This window comes from Coffea arabica, chromosome 2e (genome assembly GCF_036785885.1).
Source record: "Coffea arabica cultivar ET-39 chromosome 2e, Coffea Arabica ET-39 HiFi, whole genome shotgun sequence".
Lineage (NCBI taxonomy): Eukaryota > Viridiplantae > Streptophyta > Magnoliopsida > Gentianales > Rubiaceae > Coffea > Coffea arabica.
Window position 1 is genome coordinate 16,565,210 of NC_092313.1, and position 19,756 is coordinate 16,584,965.

At 39.4% G+C, this 19,756-nt stretch overlaps 3 protein-coding genes across 6 annotated transcripts; 2 read left to right on the plus strand and 1 right to left on the minus strand.

Moving 5' to 3' along the window:
- Positions 1-673: 673 nt before the first annotated feature.
- On the plus strand, positions 674-4,961 carry LOC113726317 (uncharacterized protein At1g01500-like). Of its 4 annotated transcripts, XM_072079348.1 has the most exons (4): positions 674-1,655; positions 2,490-2,592; positions 2,711-3,546; positions 4,172-4,961. In XM_072079348.1, the coding sequence occupies exons 3-4, from the start codon at positions 2,782-2,784 to the stop codon at positions 4,397-4,399; spliced, it is 993 nt and encodes a 330-aa protein (XP_071935449.1). In that variant the 5' UTR covers positions 674-1,655; positions 2,490-2,592; positions 2,711-2,781; the 3' UTR covers positions 4,400-4,961. The 4 variants fall into 4 exon arrangements, with proteins under 4 accessions (XP_071935449.1, XP_071935448.1, XP_071935447.1 ...); XM_072079347.1 differs by having other exon boundaries at positions 2,391-3,546; XM_072079346.1 differs by having other exon boundaries at positions 2,490-3,546.
- A 788-nt stretch (positions 4,962-5,749) lies between these two features.
- LOC113731289 (BTB/POZ domain-containing protein At3g05675-like) lies at positions 5,750-8,199 on the minus strand. Its single transcript, XM_027256463.2, has 2 exons — positions 6,770-8,199; positions 5,750-6,370 (listed from the first exon to the last, which is right to left on the minus strand). The coding sequence occupies exons 1-2, from the start codon at positions 8,012-8,014 to the stop codon at positions 6,089-6,091; spliced, it is 1,527 nt and encodes a 508-aa protein (XP_027112264.2). The 5' UTR covers positions 8,015-8,199; the 3' UTR covers positions 5,750-6,088.
- A 6,221-nt stretch (positions 8,200-14,420) lies between these two features.
- Positions 14,421-19,526, plus strand: LOC113726315 (probable receptor-like serine/threonine-protein kinase At4g34500). The gene is made up of 7 exons (XM_027249961.2): positions 14,421-15,383; positions 16,528-16,632; positions 16,720-16,842; positions 17,942-18,112; positions 18,227-18,356; positions 18,543-18,752; positions 19,231-19,526. The coding sequence occupies exons 1-7, from the start codon at positions 14,770-14,772 to the stop codon at positions 19,345-19,347; spliced, it is 1,470 nt and encodes a 489-aa protein (XP_027105762.1). The 5' UTR covers positions 14,421-14,769; the 3' UTR covers positions 19,348-19,526.
- Positions 19,527-19,756: the final 230 nt, after the last annotated feature.

A 19,756-nucleotide genomic window follows, 5' to 3' on the forward strand; every position in this document is an offset into this window, starting at 1 on the left:
TTAATAAGGAAGGTTAAATTTTTTTTTGGAAAAAAGGGTTAATAAAGAAGGCCTTCAGTCATTGGATTTTTAGTGCTCAATTAAAAGAACCTGGCAACTTCAGATGCGCTTAGGAAAGACGTTCGGATTTGGGACTGTGTGCAAATAAAAAGCCAGCGTTATTTCTTGAAATTTTTGCAAAAAAAAATGTATAGATAATACGTAAGGTGAAAAGATTACTAGTAAATGTGTTTATGAAAAATGCAAAAAAAATTTTAATAGACAAATGCAATGCAAATTCTACCAGGGCGTAATTTGTGTAGTGTGTGGGAAGTTTGGTCATCACGGATAGGCATGACAGGACCATTTCAACCCAAAAAAGAAAGGATAATTTTTTTATAAAAAAATGGGAGAGAGAACCGACGGAAAAACATGAAGACGCACGTAGATCATCCATCGTAAAAACAAAAAAGCAACCAAGTGCTTAATGGGAATCTTAACAACAATGATCGGTTACTTAGGGATTGAGTTAGTTCATGACCATCTCTAATAAGTCTCCAACAATCAGGTAGTAAGAAGATTGAGGAGTTATTTAAGGATTGAGTTAGTTGTTGAGTTAATTTTTTTTTTTTTTTGGGCTTCCGTCCGTAAGAAGATTTCTTCCAAACCCAAGGTACAAAACGTGACGATCAGTTTCGGCGTGCTTCATTCCCAGTTTTGAAGGGAGTAGTTACTGCAGTAGAGTAGAGTAGACCTCTCTGCCGTGTAGCAGTAATTGTTTGAAATGCATGCAAGTCGTCCAAACTCCAAATCCGATATGATATGATGATAATGGCATTTCAATTTGCACATCCCTTTCACTGCATCATCGGCCTTGTCAACCTCTCTGCTGGGTGCTGGCCTCTCCCCCCATGCCATCTCGTTTCACATCTTCTCTCTCTTCAGGATAAGATACTCAAAAATCTTAGACACGTCCACTTTTTCCAAATCTCCATCATTATTTGCACTAACAACACATGCAATTTGCGTCGTCTATTTCCTCACCGTCTTTGATTAGTCGTGTGATTAGAGTTTTTTTTTTCCTGTTTGTTTGTTTGATGGGAGCGAGATTAGAATTCAAACCCGGGATATTAGAGGGAGTAATGTACGTGTACATATTAATATAAAGAAAGAACCAAACGAAACGTTACATCTTGTTTGGTTTTGTTTACTGTTAACCACCCCACCTAGTTTAATTAAATGTTTTCTCGTGTGATTGATTCTGTACCTCTACCAACATCGGAAAAGCAGAGACAGAGGACAACCCATTTCTCAGTGTGAAATTTGAGCACTTGGGTTGTTCCTATTTTCTGACATTATGTAGTTTGAGTTAGCTGGTGCGTTCTTTGTGTATTTCTGTTCTTTTCCTGTCGGAGAATTGACTTGATTGCTATTTGCAGAAAAATATGCGGTAGGAATTTAATTTGATGTACGTGACGTGACGTTAAAGAGGTGATTGAAAGATGTGTTAAAAATTTTTTTTTAAAGAAAAATAGCTTTCAAACAAAGAACTTCTCGGAGTGGTTTCCACTGTTTATTCATATTTGGAAGTTGAAGAACTGGAAAACAGAGGCCTGTGACTCATCAAGCCGAGAGTTGCATCGGAAGCGAAGATATTTGTGGTGGGCGTCTGGCTGGTGAGTAGTTGTGCCATATGTTTGTATACCACGTAACGGAATCAAGGAGCAGCCTGTGTGTTATTAGTAGTGGTTGTAGTTTCGTTGGATCTGTAGGTGTTTATGCACGCAGCCATCTAAACACGCACACTCCCACTGCACAACCTGCAAAGACTTTTGTTTGTTTCTTCATATTGGTATGACGAGCATGATTCTGTCCTTTAGTGAATGTGCTTGCGATTTACTAGTACGGGGTAATTCTTTTTCTCCTTTATCATCGTCTCTAGTTTGTGAATATCTCTGATCGCACTTAATTAGTAGCAAAATAGCATTCAGCTTTAATTACTACTGTTTCCTACATCCTGAAGCAAAATAGCATTCAGCTTTAATTACTGTTTCCTACATCCTGAATCTCTAGAGGTTTAAGAATTTATTTTCTTTCACAAGTTCTGATTCAATTGTTCTTTATTCACTTTATAAATGGGATTTATGTTAATCTTCACTTTAGTAGCTTATGATTCTATGACCAGAAATTACTGGTAGAAAACAGGTTAACCTCGTTTACCTATAGGACAAGGGCCTTCTGCAGGGCCTTTTTTCTTAGCTTCTAAATTCTCTTGCCTGTGATTCAACTCTCTATTAGGAATTTATCTCTTGAAGGGAATTGCAACGCTGTTATCTGTGTACTTCTGCTGGTGCTTTCAGTTTCTCCTACCTGTCAAAGTTGCTCCTTGCTTTTCTTTTCCTGTTTCTCAGCTTCCGTTGTGGTTTGCTTCTCTTCTGCTGCTCAGACTCAAATAAAGGAAACAAATTTTGGACTCATTTTTATGTGACGCGTTCTTTGTCCTCTTCAAGGTTCTATCTTTCAATACATACCTTGAGGCTTCCACCTCCTTTTAGGAAAGGCTCCTCTCCCTCTTCGTTGGTTCTCCTACTTCTTCTAACGAGTTTCATTTTGGTAGTGCGCGACTTTTCAACTGGAAGTTTCTCCGTCCCTCTACTCTCCCTCCTTTCTTTTGTGGCAATTGAACTATTGGCTCTGAGTGGCTTTCGTATCGTGCTTGACATTTCTACAGGTTATCTTTTCTTGCCGGTCTGTTTCTTGATGAGGAGTTTAAAGCCATCATATCAAAGAAGATGAGCCTTGATGGATTTCACTAAGAGAGAGATTTATTTCCTTTTGAGGAACATGGGGAATTTTCACCGGAAACAGAATGGCAATGGAGTGGCTGAGGATGGCTGCCACCCTGCTAGTCCAAGGCACTACAAGCACCTGTCCGGCGGCATCACGACTTCTTTATCTTGGCTGGATTTGAGAGTTTTCTATGTCAGGGTTAGCAAATGTGAGATCGATGATTCAACTCCCCAGTATCTTACCTTAAATCACGTTCCCCTGGACTGCAATACCCTTCTGGAAGTAAATGGTGTTAGAACTGGCATCTATTCGGATGGCGTATCAACCCTATTAAGAAGAGATAGGATAGACAAGAAATCTGAAGAAGTTACCTTCGTGAGTACTGACAGTATTAGGACGACAGGGAGTGTGAAACTTGAGGTTTTTGACAAGGATGTTCTTGTGCTGTCGGGAGCACTAGAACTGTGTAATAGTGACGGCTTTACTGGCGCAGATTCAAGAAATCACGACCGGTGTTGGAGTTTGAATTGCGACTCGGATTTACCAGTTGGCTCTGTTCTCCTCAAGGGAAATCAGTACATGAACCTGGAGTCAGGCTCGCCATCAATCGAAGTCTACGTAGCTGGTTGCTTTTCAGGTTGTCCGATTATACTGACTAAGGCTCTGCAGCTTGGTCACAAGAGGAAGCAAATGAGGAAGGCAATGCTGGATTCGATTCCAGAACATGAGACAACTGCAAACCAGAAAGATGACTCATCATCTATACACGGAATGCAGGTTGATAAATTCATTAGCTACAATCATTTGAATTTGGTATCGACATAGTGATGTCGTTTTTGTCTATGATTTCAAATCCTTGCTGAATTTGCAAGCACGACATTTGGTTATTGTTCAACAGTCTTAGTATTCCGACTGAAATACAACCTTGCATATTCCTAAACACCTAAGGACAAAGACACAGCAATTTTTAAGAATCTAATGGTGTGAAACCTGCTTCAATCATAGGCATAGGGAGTTCCTTTCTTATGTATACTCTGTTATTACCATAATGAATTAACAAGCAGCTTTCCTAGCAACGATACTGGCATGCTAAGAAATGAAATGACTTGCACACTTCCATGGTTCTTTTCAACATTCAGAGATATCTGATTCTCTCTTTTTTCATTTTCTTTTACCGTTTCTTTCTCGTAAGCATTAAGCAAGCTGATTTTATTGAGTAGTTTGAATCCCGCATTGGATGTTGACCTGCTTGTAACTAAACTAGGGTAGGTAGTTATATCATGATATCAGGGAACTAAAAGAATGGGCTTAATGTTTAATTTAACTTCCTAGTTCCAATTATATTGCAAAAAGTTGTTTCACCCTGCTACTTTGCTCATCAAACATTTTCGTGTTATTGCAGGTCACTGAGCAGCAGAATTGTGATCCAGAAATGGAAGATTATAGCCGCCGTCATCCAGGGACGGAGTACATAGAAGGAGGGGATGGAGAACTGTCATGGTTTAATGCTGGAGTAAGAGTAGGCGTTGGGATTGGTCTTAGTATTTGTGTTGGAGTAGGAATAGGAGTGGGATTGCTAGTCAAAACCTACCAAGGAACGACCAGAAACTTCAGGAGGAGGCTATTCTGATTTAGTCTGTTCTTGTCGAATTGAAAGCATAATTTGATGCCGGCTTTTGTGATTTTCTGTGGATTAAGGGTTGTAAATTATCAAAAGTCTTAACTGGCTTTGACAAAAAAGAAAGCATAATTTGTTGACTGTCCTAACAATCTCCTGACCTCTTCTTGACTGGGCCTTGCTTCCCGGATAAAGTTCTTTTCCTGTAAGCTAGCCAGCTCTTAGGTGTTTACCTCCAAAGGCCCCACTAACCCTAGTAGTTGTGTCTACTTTTGCATGGATCCATGAAGTTTCAATTTTTCCCAAAGTATCCTGCAGCCGATCTTACGCATGATGCAGAATAGCCAGCCTTGGTGATCAGTCCAGGCCCTTGAACAACTATACAACTTCCGAATGTGTGTGTGAATTTGTAGTCCTTGATGAAGTTTAGTTCTATTAGAAGAGATGCAGCGGACGTGTCTCATTGGAGCTGGACGGTCTAACCTTCTATATTTGGGGCCTCCAACTCCAAGAGGGAAATGTGTTTGAGATACAAATTAATACTCTGCAATAATTCCTTCTCCAATGATCCTCACTTCCTCCTAGTCATTGCGAATTTGGCGTGCTTTTCCTCTTTTAGGGTGCGGTGTTCTGTAGATTATGTTTATAATATATGTGCACTGTATTAAAAGAACCTCGAGCCAGTTATCAAATTTGCGTGGCTCTTCCTGGAAAAACGTCTTCAACATCCACAGCTTTATGGTCAAACCCACCCATCGACAAGATTTTCACCAAGCATCAGAGAGTGCTGGGCTGGCGTCTGGACTCCGACTCTGCGTGATTATGTGCGTAACTAGACTAGCATATTTCAATGGCTCCAGGTCGGTAACTATTGTGTAGGTAACTTGACCACCAAATTATCATATATCAATGGCGAAACACGGCCATTGGACTGCTGCATTTTTTTAACTTTCTCAATCGCGTCAAGGACAGACGACCACAAAATACTGCTACTTCAAATTAGAAGAAGACGTTAATTACTTCAAATTACGATGCGAGAGGGCATTAGCGTGTCAATCATGCAAAGATGAAGGAAGACTGGGAAAACGTGGTAGGTTTTTTTTTGGAGGAATTCCAAATTATGTTCCCATCCCAATTGATGCTCGTTACTCTTTCTTTAATAATCATGAATTACACCAAAGGGAAGCATCTTCAAGATTGGCGTGATTTGATGAGCTGTCGGGTGCCCAGTTTTGCCTGCTGAAATTGGTACCAAAACTAAAGAACAATTAGCAGCAGGACTTCTATGGCTCGATCCACGGTAAAACAAACCCGTTAAAGACTAGTATTAATCAGGGAAGCGACAAAAGGAAGAAATGCGGAGGCAGACAAAGTTACATCTATTTACAGAAAAGGATCAAGTTCATCATTTACAGCGTACAACCTCTTCTTGTGAGGTAATGACAACATCTCCACTTTGATATCAGTCAGCAAGAACTATACTAAATAAGACTGGTTCAGATAGGAGCATGGTTGCCACCAAGAACCCCCCTATGCTTCTTCTGAAAGAAGCGGAACCCGGTTGCTTGAAGGGCGACGTCAAACATACAGTAAGCTTAATTTACAATCATCTACACATAAGAGTTTCAAAACATAGCAGTGTCCCTCCCCTAATGACAATCGACTTTGTAGCCAATAAAGCCTATCATGACTTGAAGACCATCATTGACGAAGGCTCTCAGCCGGCAAAGATCGATTAGCACGTCGAAACCAGGTTGTAAATGCAGTGACCAAGTGAGGACAATCATCAACATTTCGAGTTGAAAAGCTGAGGCACTGCTGCAACAACTCTTGGGCATCTGACATGGGCAGTGTGGATATGATTCTCAGAAATGTTTCTTCCAGCTCCTGGTAAAGTGATTTGTGGCTTGACATCATATGGGAGACATTCTCTTTGCATATGATCAACACCGGTAGCCAATCTTTAACAAGCTTCATTCTAACCTGTTCAGGGAACATAGACGCATGAACCATTCTGAGCACTCAAAGTACACAAATATCCATTCGAGGTAAGTTGACTAATCACAGTCAAATCAAGAGAACCTTAATCTATCAACAGGAAAAAGTGTTTCAAGTCCTGTCAATCTGGAAAAGGTCTTGACTGACATAAGAACAAGTCGCAAGGATTTAGTTGAAAGCTCAGTTGTTTCAACTTCGTCCCGTTGTCATTAAACAACCTTGAAGTATTGCAACAGGATAATGCATTTTTAGAATGAATAGAAGGGGAAAAAAAAAAATACAAGAGTAGCTACTGTCGAACATGTATGATACAATGGGCATGCTTAGCAAAGCTAAGATACATCCATACCACGCAAGTGCTGTAGTTGTTGTCAAGACAAATACCTGTCTAGCAGCCAGAATGTTCCCTGTGGCAACAGCATTGGCAAGCTTGCAAGTGCACCTAAGAACGACAGCGGGCAGCCCCGGCACAATATTCCTCCAGGCATCGTCGCGAAAAGCCCTTTGCAGATCCGCAGTAAAAGAAGCCTGGTCGCTCCACTCTTCCGCAGCCGTATCGGCTACTCTGAGCTCAATCATCCTTTCAACCAACCACAACAAATGCCTCCCATTAGTCATCGCAGTGTGCAAATTCAACCTCTGGATAGCCTCAGTCTCGTTATGATCTCCACGAAAATCAGGACTCGAGTACTCCTCCAACGACTCCTTGACAATCTTCAAGCTGGTCTCAAAGGCGCGATCCAACACTCTCCTGGCAGACTCCTTGGACGAAAAATCCCTCAACAACTTGGCCACGAAAGCCTTAGCGAAAGCCGTATTGGGATGATTGTGGATAGCAGACATGATTAATCCGTGAAGCATTTCTTCAGAGGAATCAATCTTACCAGGTGAAACCCTAGCCAGAAGCTCCTGAGACTCCTCGTCGCTAAGAAAGGGGACTAAGCCCAAAACCTTCTTCTCTTCGTCTTCGGTCCAGGGCACCGCCTCGAGGAATCGAACGCAAGCCCTAACGCAGTCTTCAAAGAGCAATTCGAGCGCCACGGGGAGCAAAGAGAGAGCCGTGGAGGCAGTATCGACGACGTCGGAGAAGTCGTTGGTGTAGAGAAGTTGAAGAACGGTGAGATGATAATCGATGGAGCCATAAGTGGCAGAAACGCCGAGGTTGAAGCGATAGATGACCGGGGAGGAAACAACGACGTCGTCAGCAGGGCATGATTCCTTGTGCCAGCGATCGGACAATAAGGCGGAGAAGTACCTGGAGCGGCGAAGGACACCGGAGTGGAGATAGATCTGGACGTCGGCCTGATCCACGGCGGAGATGGACTCAGAGTCGTCGGAGAGGAACGGAGAGGAATTTTCGACATAAAGACGGAGGACGACATCGGCGGTCGAAGCGTCATTGAATCCACCAGCGGAAGAGGAAGCGGAGGAGGAGGAGGAGGAGGAGGAGGAGGCGGGGATTAAAGAGTAAGAAGAGGAGCGGCGGGGACCAAAGGGTTTATGAGAGACTTCGTTGAGGGAGTCGTCGGGACGCGAGGAGTCGATGACGGCGACGGTGGAAGGGAAGCGGCTGTTGCTTCCGACGCGTTGTCTCTTTTTGGGGGCAACGCCGCCGGCGACTATCGTCATATCTCGTGAGGAGGGCACGGGAATGGGACTGAGGAAACGCCAGGGAATCGAAGTGAAACAGAGAGTCGAAAGGCTGCCGGATGTATGCGTTCTAAAATGTCGAAACGCCGCAGCACTGAATCAAGTCTCGTCGTCGGAGTTAAATTGGGATTTTATCCACAACTAAAGTACATGTCACCATCAGTGAGGAGTACGAGAGTGTCGTCATATGCGGGGGTGTATTGGAAAATGCCTTTTATTTATTTTTTTTTAGCTTTTTTTTTTGAAAAAAAAATCATATGGACTTGATGTATTGGAAAAAAAAAAAATTTACTTAACACGTCTAATCTACCTACCGTATGAATACGCGCTATATTAACTATGATTATTCTTCTTTATATATATATATATATACTTTTTCAATTAACTTTTTATTTATTTAAAAAATTTAACACATGCAGTATATGTTAACAAATTTCAGCAAGCATTCGTTATACAGAATCTTGAAAACAAATGAGTAAATAGAATAATACTAAGGCATTGGGGTAAAAGCTTCTTATAGTTCTTACTATGCGTATGAAATAATTTTCAATAAATTTCTCCTTCGAACGTCAAACTCTTCTTGATTCCTTTGTCATATAATATGTCTTAGCGGTGCAATCAATAAATTGGCTATACCCGCGCCTGTGCGTCTATTTTCTTTCATTTAAGACAAATTTGACAAGTTATCTCTCTGTGCTGATAAATTCTCTGTTTGTCGCTCGACACAGTCAGATGATGATAATGACATCATCGTATTTTCATCGATACTAACCTTATCCATTGTCAATAATTAGGTCTGTAGGATTTTTTTATTTTATTTTATAAATATGTATATATATATATATATATATATATATATATATATACACATTCCATTTCTCTCTTCCCTTTTCAGAAGTGGTGGACAAACGGATATTTGAACCAATCACCCTAAACAAAGCCAGTCTTGCACGCATGTCATGTCTTCGTGGGAGAGTGTGGTTTGTTTCATTTACCAACAAAATTGAGCATTCAACAAAGAATTATGAGCTCTGTGATCATCACAACTCTCATATGCTACCTCATTCTGTATTTTTGGACAAGATTCTAAACAGTTTTAGGAGATTAGTCTGATCGAAAGGTTAGAATACCCTTAAGTGAAAAAAAAAAAAACAAAGAATCCTCAGCTGTTTAATCAGAATTAGCTTTATTTACATGGTAATATAAGAGTGTTTTATTAGAAATACTACTATTTTGTAGGTCCATTAGTAATTAAGTACACAAAATATCACTATAGATGAAATGGGATCCGGGCCGACTCGAAAGTCCAAACTGGGCCATAAAGCCGATTCAATTTATGAGCTGGACTGGGGATTGGGCCTTTAGCGTGAGCTCCGTTAAGACGAATTTGGGTTCAAAAATCCAAGAATTCCAAAAAACTGGTGTTGAAGCCTATGGAAACCCGCCGACTGAAGAATTCCATACACGCCATCCGTGGGCTTCCCTCTCGAGGCTAGTATAAATTCGACCCGCACTTTAACGCGAATCTCAGGCTCAAATCGAACCCAATCCAAATTCATAATTAAACAGAGTACATAATCAAAATATATGTAAATTTATGGATTATACATAATATTTTATGATTTATTATAAATTCTTATGTAAATTATTAATATTTTTGTGTTATAAAATGTATAATTATAAATTATATATATGAAAATAATTTTTTATGCATTGTCAGTATAATTTTTTTTTTCCATATGAGTAGGTGTAGATGTAAGCTATTTATCCAAAAAGTAAATTTTAAATTTGAAACATTAAATTACGTGGCATGCATCCAAAGTCGCATCGTGAATACACTAGGGGTGCTATGGAGCCGAATCGAGCTCGAGTAGCACCATACTCGAGCAAGACTCGGCCTGTAAATAACTATACTCGAGCTCAATCGAACCAGAAAATCTCAAACTCGAGCTTGACTCGAGAAAATTTTTAAAAGCTCGAAATTCGACTTGATAAGGCTCGACTTTAGTCTAGCCTTATCAAATCGAGTAATCAAGTTTTTTGACTCGACACCTTACTTGTAAATTCAGTATAAATTATACCCATAACGGTCATTTTATAATTATAATACATATATATTATTTAAATTATATATATATTATTTAAATTATATGGCTCGACAAGCTACTTGTCGAGCCATCAGCTGCAAAATTCTGACTCGAACTCAACTCGAATGTGTACTCGAGTAACTTGAGACTCGGTTCGAACTCGGTTTAACTTAGTTCAAACCAAGTCATTGACAGTAAGTCGCGAGCAACTCGGCTCGTGTACACCCCTAGAATACACTGATAGAACATACAAAATTTACACAGAGGATTCATACTTATATGAGTTATTATATGTGTGTGTGTTACATAATTATAATTGTATATATGACGGACCTTAATCAATTGCGAGTCTAATAAAGTCCAAATTAGACTCATATTTAATTTAACCCTAATATTCAGATGCAACTCTGTCCAACCTATTGAAAATAAGGCTTAATAACTTTTTTTGAACTAAGGGGCCGGAGTCAAACAAACCCAACCCGAAACACGTGACTACACAATTAACATGAATAGATATACATTGATTAGTAACTCAATATAATTCCTTTGTAATAAAATTAATGGGTAAACTTAATGGGTAAATGGTAGTAAACCTCCTTGACTTTTGGTCCCAAAATCACTTCGCGTCCTAATATTTATTTGAGTAAAAAATGTGGGAAACCCCTCAATTATTATCGGTATTTATTTTTAGCCTCTTATCTAAATTTTGTTTTCAATTAGCTCTTAAATAATTAAAATCACATACTTTAAGGATTTCCGGCGACTTTAAACATAAATCTAGCCGGAATTAAAAGGCTTTTTTGTCAGTTCACAATTAAAGTATCAGGACCACCATTAGAAACCCTAAAAAAAAGGCAACCCTTCAACGATTGCTAAAGAATCTGAAGAAGAAGAAGGATAGGGTGTAAAAATGAAACTTGAAAATGCATAGCCAATAGATTGTACATATGGATATTGGAGTGTTTATTTTGTTATTGGATTAAAGATAGCAACAGATGATTCTTTGTCCATTAGCAATGACCCCTTCTTGGAATAGCAGATTGCGTGATCTTTTAGTGCCTTGGGAATTGACAAAGAGTACTTGGCATTCCACTTGAAATCAACAAAGCTGTAGAGTTCTCTTGATCTTTCCAGGAATATTAGACATGGAGAGAATGTGTTGGTGGTCCTCATCGGAATGGTGGAGGTGCAGAGTCTGTTGACACATCGGAAGTTTATGCAGCCAACAAAAGAAAGTTTTCCAGCAGTGAGAAGTATTTTTGAAGGGACATTACACAACAATTTCCTTTGTTTTGCTTCTCCTGATCTATTCTCCACCAAACTCTTCACCTTGATTTCCTTTTGTTCCACCTTCATCCGTCCTCTTAGTTGTTGTTCTTCTTCTTCTTATGATTTCCCGGAGATTCTAACTATTTATTGCTGATGATTACTGGTGTCTCCCCTGTGATGATTATCCTTAAAAAAAGTCCTAAAAAAGGCAATTCTCAATTTGCACGGGATTTTTTGAAGAAATTGAAGGGCCGTCTCTTTTTAAGGATACTAGTCCCGATACTTCAATTGTGAATGAACAAAAATACCCTTTAAAACGGGTTAGATTTATGTTTAAAGTCATTAGAAGTCATTAAATTATGTGATTTTAATTGTTCAAGGATCAATCGAAAACAAATTTTAGATAAGGGGTTAAAAGTAGACAATCACAATAGTTTAAAGACTCCCCGTGCTTTTTACTCTATTTATTTTCGAGCACTTTGTTCACTACACTTACGTCAAAACTAACAGAAAGATGAGAGGACAAAAAGAATTGTATATTAGTAGTGATTGGATTAAAATATTCATGGGGATGAGACCTAGTTTAACATTGTTCAAGAGAGTGTTCCTGCTCCATTGACGCAAAATAAAATACTAAATGATCCTATGGAGGATGGATGGGGGGATTCAATTTTGGCACCACAGAGATAGAGGCACAACGTGACCTACAAGGTTGTAGTAATTGTATCCCCAGGCCCGAGTCACCTGACGAGGCTCCCATCATTAATGGATACGTTTCAAATACGCTCACAAACCACTTGAACCCCACCCCCGTTCTTTTTGAGTTTTGAAGCCCGTAGTATAATATCCTTGACTGTCACCAAATTTTCCAAAATAGCCTCTCCCGAATAACACCTGCAAACCGCTAAAAAGTCAAGTAGCAAAATCTTGCACGCCTGCCTCCCTCTTTTCTTTTTTTCCACAAACGTTAACAGATATGTACAATTGAACCACTGGATAGTACAAGATTTAATTATAAAAAGGGGCTACTGCCCTCATTCGAGGTGTGAATATGGGGTGTACAAATTTCAAAGTATTTCGAGGTGTGAATTTCATTACATGTCAGCATCCTAAAAATGAAGAATGTAGACTTATATTCTTCCTCTGTGGTGGACTTGGTTCCATTGCAATTCTTTTTATCATCCGGCGCCACCAAAATCTTGCCATTGTTTCTTTCTTTTCTTTCAACTGCAATCAATCTAGCCGTTCATTCTTACTTTTTGCTATCAACTAGTAAGTAGTCCATTTACACGACAATGATATATATATATATATATATATATATTTTAATTATTTACTCTATTCCCTATCCTATTCCATGATATAAATAGAATGCTGAAATAATTACTCAATAGGTATTCCTGAAGTAAAAGTAGATCCCGGTTGATAAAGAAACGCTTGATCATAATCTATAAAATGCTGAAACAACTACTGCTGATTGATAAGGGTAATCTGGCTGTTACTTGTCATAGTCGCATTAGATTCTCTAACAGGGCGGGTTAACAAGTGCTTCTCGTTCTCACCTACTATTAATTCATTTTCTACCTGTTTATTCCACTTAGGTTGTATTTGGATTGCATTTTTCATGATTTTTCATGAAAAAATTACTGTAGCGATTTGATGTATGTGAGGTAAAAAGGTAATAGGAAAATGTGATCACGAAAAACGCCGTAATTTTTCGATGAAAAATTGCAATCCAAACAAGGCCTTAGTTTTTCTTAGTCAAGAGAACGGGAGGAGAAATATGATGAGTTGAGAGATGGAGCCCATACAAGGAGAGACCACGAGGTACCACTGAAGACGAATAAATATGAGTTGCGAGGCTCCTTTATGGGGTTAGGACAGAAAGAAAATGAGGTGGAGGTTGATTGTCTTGTTCGTGAAAAAAGTCACCGATCAACCTGCAGGGCTGCGTCCATCTTCATAACTTGTACTTATCACAATATATGCTGTCTAGTACTAATATCCTTCATTCAATTGCTCTGTGCTTTTGCTGGCTAGTTTGGTAGGAGAATACTAAATATGTTTTTGTTTTTTCTCTCTTTTCTCAATCGCTGACTGAGGTTCCAACTGACTGTTGTATTGTAGTATGGGCTCCGTTGAGCATAGTACCGGGAAAGTAGTTGAAATGCAGGCAGGACCGTTTGTTTCCAAAGTCTTCGGAAGTACTCTGTCATTATGATTTTTATCTTTCTCTCTGTCAATTCTCGTGGTAGGTTTTGCCGTTGTCACAGTGCACCGATTCCTTGATATTTACCCTCTTCATCACCCTATCTATCTATCTATCGCAGCTTTTGATACTACTACTGTTTATCTTATTACAACCATCTACCCAACCCAAAAAAAAAAAAAAAAAAAAAACTTTTACACTATGAATTATCATGCACTCTTAATTTCATATTTTGTAAGTCCAATATGGAATTTGAATTTATTATTGTTATCCCAGTTTATTATAATTTGTTTGGCCTTTGTTTTTTCCTGCTTGTAAAGCTCAATTGCTGAGCATTTAGCATGAGTTGTCCACTCCCAAGAAAAGCCAAAAAAAACAAAAAAAAAGGGAACAAGAAGAGAAATGCAGGCGTGAGTTGGCTGAGTTTGAAAGTGAAAAAAAATTTTGAATCTCCGTCGCGTACAAACAAACCAAACATTTTTTTAAATTAAAAAAATTTGTGAATATGAAGTAAGCAAGTTCCTAATCTCGATGCTTTTATTCAACGAACGCAGCATTGATTTTGTAAAAAGGTAATCGAGGGAGAGGGGTCTAAACTTTGAGAATTTCTCTAACGGCGGATTGGATTAGGGGAAGGGGAAGAAAAGGCCCGCCCAGCGGCACCGACAGACTTGGTCACATACGATAGGGGGGTAGTTTTGTCATTGGACGAAGACAACGGGTTCCGACAAACGGGCAAAGTCACTTTTGTCTACCGGTCTGTCGGACGTCCAGTGGCCCTTTGGTAATAATGCGAGAAGACAGAGACCCAAATGTTAACATACATCCTATGGATGGAGGAGCACGCTACTATTAGGTACTACGTACTACTCACTCCCACTTTGGTAACCGTTGAGAGCGGAGTTGTATCTTAACTAGGCTCTCTCATCGTCACTCTCTGACACTGATAGCAGTCCAAGGAATGCCTGAATCCGCCCCCTCCTCCGCCTCCTCCTCCTCCTCCATCATGCCAACTTTGTAAGCATAATTGTTCTCATTGATCCAATGCGGCCGGGCCTACCCTGGTCACTCTTAAGTGGAGTAGTTTTAGTTTAGTACACCGCACGGACCCCGCTCTCTCCGCTCTCCAATTTCCCCCACCCAAACCCAACCCAACCCAACCACGGAACATGAAGAAGGATCAGACCTCCGCAGATTCACCAGCCAGCATTTTCACCTCTACCACTCCCATTCTCGGCCTCAAACTCTACGTTGTCATTATTGCAACTTCTCTCGTCACCATTGCCCTTTTCGTCCTCATCTTTCTCTTTCTCCGCTCCAAACGCCGTCGGATGTGCCTCAGGCAGGCTTCCGGACTCTTGCCTCTGGTTTCCAAAGATATTACCCGACTCAAAAATAATGCGGATCCAACCCAGATTTCTTCTGTGCATGCTGATCATGGTTCTGCCAAGGCGACGGACAAAGAAACCAAACCCATTCTCAGTAAAGATGTCCAGAAATATGTTCAGATCATTGAGTCCGAGGGCAAAAAAGCCAGTTCCGACAGCAATGACTCCAGTACCAGCAGGAGTGAATCGTCCTCTGCTGTCACGGCGTCCACCTCGACTTCCACTGAGGGGGCCAACCTCGGGTGGGGACGATGGTACAGCTTGAAGGAGCTTGAATTTGCCACTGATGCATTCGCCGATCAGAATGTCATTGGAGAAGGAGGCTACGGTGTTGTTTACAGAGGTGTTTTGCAGGACGGTTCTGTAGTGGCTGTAAAAAATCTTCTCAACAACAAGTCAGTCGCATTTCAATTATTATCATTGCATACCATCACCATTTAATTACTGCAGATTACATTGCTGATCTTTTGAGTTCTTTGGATGCGTGCACCTTGGAAGACACATTAATTTTGTTTTCTTTTGTCCCTTTTAATGTCATGCTCAACTATTTTCAAGATTTTAATTTCGATAATATTCTTGATTAACTGGTGCAGTTGATTGCCTTTTTTTTTTGGGTTGGTCATTTCAGGAAATGGAAGAATATGAAAGCCTCTTAGATCTGGATTATAGTGTGGTGTCCTAGTAGTAAACTAGGTTTGAGCTGGTGGCAGTATTTGTCTCTTTTGACCAAAAGTCACTAAACGCATTAAAGAAATGCATAAAGTAAACGGTTGCTTTCTTCTTTATTCCTTTTTTTTTCCTCCTATCCTATTTTCCACTTTCTTTTTCCTTTTGAATTCTTTTTCTTTTTCTTTTGATCTTACTTTACTTTTCTAGTTGAGTTTCTATAGTTGCATTAAAATGTGAGCCTTATTACGATCTTTGGACATGAGTTTGGATTTTTGAAGGATGATCAGCTTCTCTTGTATGTGTATTCCTATTTCTTAGCATACAGTTGAAGTTGAAGAGTGAAGATAACAGATATTTCTAAAAGAGAAGTTGTTAGTGGATAAGATTATATGCTTCACTTTCAGAAGAGAAAGGAAAGTGGATGACATGATGTGGACTTGGATTTTAGGCCCTCCTTTCAACTTTTGTTTGGTCGTACTATCAGGCCCTTATTTCTACTTATTAAGCTGGCTATAAAAGTTGAAAACAGAATGATGCTGATTAACAGCTTTTACAGTGTAACGACCAATCCACACAACTATACAGCTATCTGATTCGGCGACTATTTGTTTTCAGAATGATAGCGGAGAGCTTTTGAGAGGTTGTGTCCTTGTTATTGTTCTGCTTTAGTATGATATTCGAGAATGTCTGTAATTATATTAGTAGTCTAATATTCGTCCTACAGTTATCCTACTCTTTAACATGTGATCTCTCAGAATTTCAAAGAAATGTTCATGGATAATATGGTATTGATTTGTACTGCGTTATGTCTTTTAAACCTTGAAACTTTGAAGATAAACATTTGTTTCTGTTTGTCATACTTGTTGCTAGGGGTCAGGCACAAAAGGAATTCAAGGTGGAAGTTGAGGCTATAGGCAAAGTGAGACACAAAAACCTTGTCGGCCTTATTGGTTATTGTGCAGAAGGTCCTCGGAGGTATTTGCTCATCACTTCCTTTGTTCAGTTATGTATACATAATACACTTGTGATATTAGATGACCGGGTTTCTAAATGTCCATCCAGGATGCTTGTGTACGAGTTTGTTGATAATGGTAATTTGGAGCAATGGTTGCATGGTGATGTAGGGCCTGTTAGCCCACTCACTTGGGAGATCCGAATGAAGATCGCAATTGGTACTGCCAGAGGGTGAGCTTATCCTACTTCAATTGCATGGCAACATTGCCTATCTATTGTTCATTATGGCACTGCTGAATCTTCTACCTTTCTTCTTTTTTCTCCTTCATTTACGTGTTAAAACTCTCACACAGAGAAATTTCCCTCTCTGGTGTTTACAGGATTGAGATCCAAAATAAGCACTACGGTCTCACTCCAGTATCATTTCAAACTTTGATCTGACTATTCTGAGTCAACCACACCGCTTCGCGGGTCTATGAGTTCCACTAATTCGCTAATCACTGTTGGACTTTGTATGATGAATATTATTCAGTGATCGCAAATTCTGTCAATTTGGGTGTTAAGTAAGCAATTCCCGAGTTGCATTATCACATAATTAACTAGAACATAAGTTAAAGGAGTTGGCCCTTGAACGTGATGCATTAGTGATATCATATTAAACTTCACAGGAATTTTGCTTCTTTTTGGACTATTTTCTAAGGTTCAGATGATATTAATTAGTTGTTAAATTAATATTTCGTCAAATATAATCGCTCGTATTAGATATCTCAATTTGCTTTAATTTATCTGTGTTAATTCAACTATTTCACAAAATCCTGAGATATGTTCAGTTGTACATGTAATACAATCCCATGATACATTCGTCTACTTGTAGCATTTCTGAGGTTCAAACTAAACTTTTCTTTTAACTTCTCCCATTGCTTTGAGTTACCGACACATCTTTTAAGCAACTTAGTGAAGTACTTGTAATATGTGTGGAAATAATCATATTGAAGAAACTTGCTTATTGTCAAATAAAGAGGCCCTCACAATCCAAGCCTGTTTGCAAAGATTAGATATTGATGTTCATCAAAAACTTCTCTTCGCTGTTGTTTAATCTAAGAAGCAACTTTTCTTTGCATTGCCAAGTCTTTAATTCTAACTCAATTTCACTATAACGTTGATGAAGCAATCGAATTTTGTAAAGACAACCAAATGCAAGTCTAAACCTGTTCTTCCCTAAGCATGGTCATTTCTACTAATTTTGATTTGATTTTATCTATTCTTGCCTTTTTTCTTCTGTTTGTGTTTTACTTTATAACTGAACGAGTAATTTTGCCCTTTGCGACAGGCTTGCCTACTTGCATGAAGGATTAGAGCCCAAAGTTGTGCATCGTGATGTAAAATCTAGCAACATTCTTCTGGACAGAAAATGGAACCCAAAAGTATCAGACTTTGGCCTTGCCAAGCTATTAGGATCTGAGAAAAGCTATGTGACAACAAGAGTGATGGGAACATTTGGGTTTGTCTTTAATTTGTACTCTTTATGAATTTGTGATGCTACACAGCTGTAAAATTGAAGATTCAATTGCTCTCTTGAGCTTTATTCTGACTGTTCCTGTGCATATTCCTGCAGATATGTTTCCCCTGATTATGCAAGTACTGGTATGCTTAACGAGGGAAGTGATGTGTACAGTTTTGGAGTTCTGCTCATGGAAATAATTACAGGAAGAAGCCCAGTTGATTATTCCAGGCCACCAGCAGAGGTGAAAACTTAATCCTCATATTAAAACTACCCTCCCTCACCTGACCAAACCCAAACCGGGAAAACAAAGAGAATAACTGCATACAAACATACACTTTTCAGTCGGTGAAATGTAGATATCAGCACACTTTCTCAAAATGTGCATTGTGATCCTTCTTATTTTGTGATAATTATCCTCAAATTTCAGATGAATTTGGTTGACTGGTTCAAAGGAATGGTTGCAAATCGTCGTGGTGAAGAGCTTTTAGACCCCCTGATTGAGATCCATCCTCCCTCAAGGGCTTTAAAGCGAGTGCTGTTAGTTTGCCTTCGCTGTATAGATTTGGATGCCAACAAGCGACCAAAGATGGGGCAAATTGTACATATGCTTGAAGCTGAAGAATTTCCTTTTCGTGCCGTAAGTGTCATCCTCAGCCTTTTTCAATCCGAGCCCTCTTTATTCCTCATCGTGAAATGGCTGTCATCCATGTGCTGATGCTTTCGAACTTCAATTGATAGAATTGATTGAACTTTGAGGTCACATTTATGCGAGCACGTTTGAAGCACTGGATGTTGCCAGCTTGTTTGACGAAATGCAGAAATTTAGGTTATAGTTTTTTTTTTTTTTTTTCCGGTTTAAACCTGAAAGGGACTAGACCTCCTCTGACTGGCTAATCTAGAGGGGGATCCAGCACCTAATGTGATGGTGCTACTGTCTGCTTGATTATAAACTTCCCTAGACTTTCTGAGAAACATTATTAAATTTTAGTTGTTTGGAGATATTGAAAAGCTGGAGGTTTTCAAGGTTTTAAATTGCTTGGAGATTGTCGATGTTTCTCTTTAGAATTCCAATTCTCAAGATGATTATTTAACTTATTATCGTTTCATGCTTACAGGATCCTCGGCTAGCCCAGGAAACAGCTCCTCTCCATCCATTTGTGGGAGCTAGCTTTAGGGGTCAATTAGTAAAAAAGGATGTGGTGGATGGTGAACAAACATCTAGAAGGAGATGATGTTGATCAGATTTCATGGTACACCAGAAGGTAGATTAGTTTTTTCAGTGTAAATTTTAACATGTACTGCTGCGGGAATAGCACTACCGTTTCCTTCTTTTCCATGTTGGTCGGATAAATATTGCTTTGCCTTTGTTATGGACGAGCCGGTGTATATATATGATTATATCCACTCTAAATATGTTGTGTCTCTAGTTTATAGAAAATAGAGTACTTCTTTGGGTTACATTATTGGCTTTCCAGTCTTCAAAGTCCCAGACAAGCATGCCATAGTCCACGCTTCGCCTATGGCCCAAAAGGAAAGTTTCTACTTCGGAGCACCGCAGCAAACTCATTCATCGTAGAGTTCCAAATGGGCAATATGGGGCATGATATGAAAAATCGGAACCAGGGATAGGATGAAGAGGAG

Bases quoted from the DNA above. Each gene is read 5' to 3' on its own strand.
- LOC113726317 (XM_072079347.1), top strand. From the start codon at position 2,782: ATGGATTTCACTAAGAGAGAGATTTATTTCCTTTTGAGGAACATGGGG. The intron at 3,547-4,171 runs GTTGATAAATTC...GTGTTATTGCAG, and splicing joins CATCTATACACGGAATGCAG to GTCACTGAGCAGCAGAATTG.
- LOC113726315 (XM_027249961.2), top strand. From the start codon at position 14,770: ATGAAGAAGGATCAGACCTCCGCAGATTCACCAGCCAGCATTTTCACC. The intron at 16,843-17,941 runs GTGAGCTTATCC...CCTTTGCGACAG, and splicing joins GCAATTGGTACTGCCAGAGG to GCTTGCCTACTTGCATGAAG. The intron at 18,753-19,230 runs GTAAGTGTCATC...TCATGCTTACAG, and splicing joins AAGAATTTCCTTTTCGTGCC to GATCCTCGGCTAGCCCAGGA.
- LOC113731289 (XM_027256463.2), bottom strand. From the start codon at position 8,014: ATGACGATAGTCGCCGGCGGCGTTGCCCCCAAAAAGAGACAACGCGTC. The intron at 6,371-6,769 runs GTATTTGTCTTG...TTCCCTGAACAG, and splicing joins ACATTCTGGCTGCTAGACAG to GTTAGAATGAAGCTTGTTAA.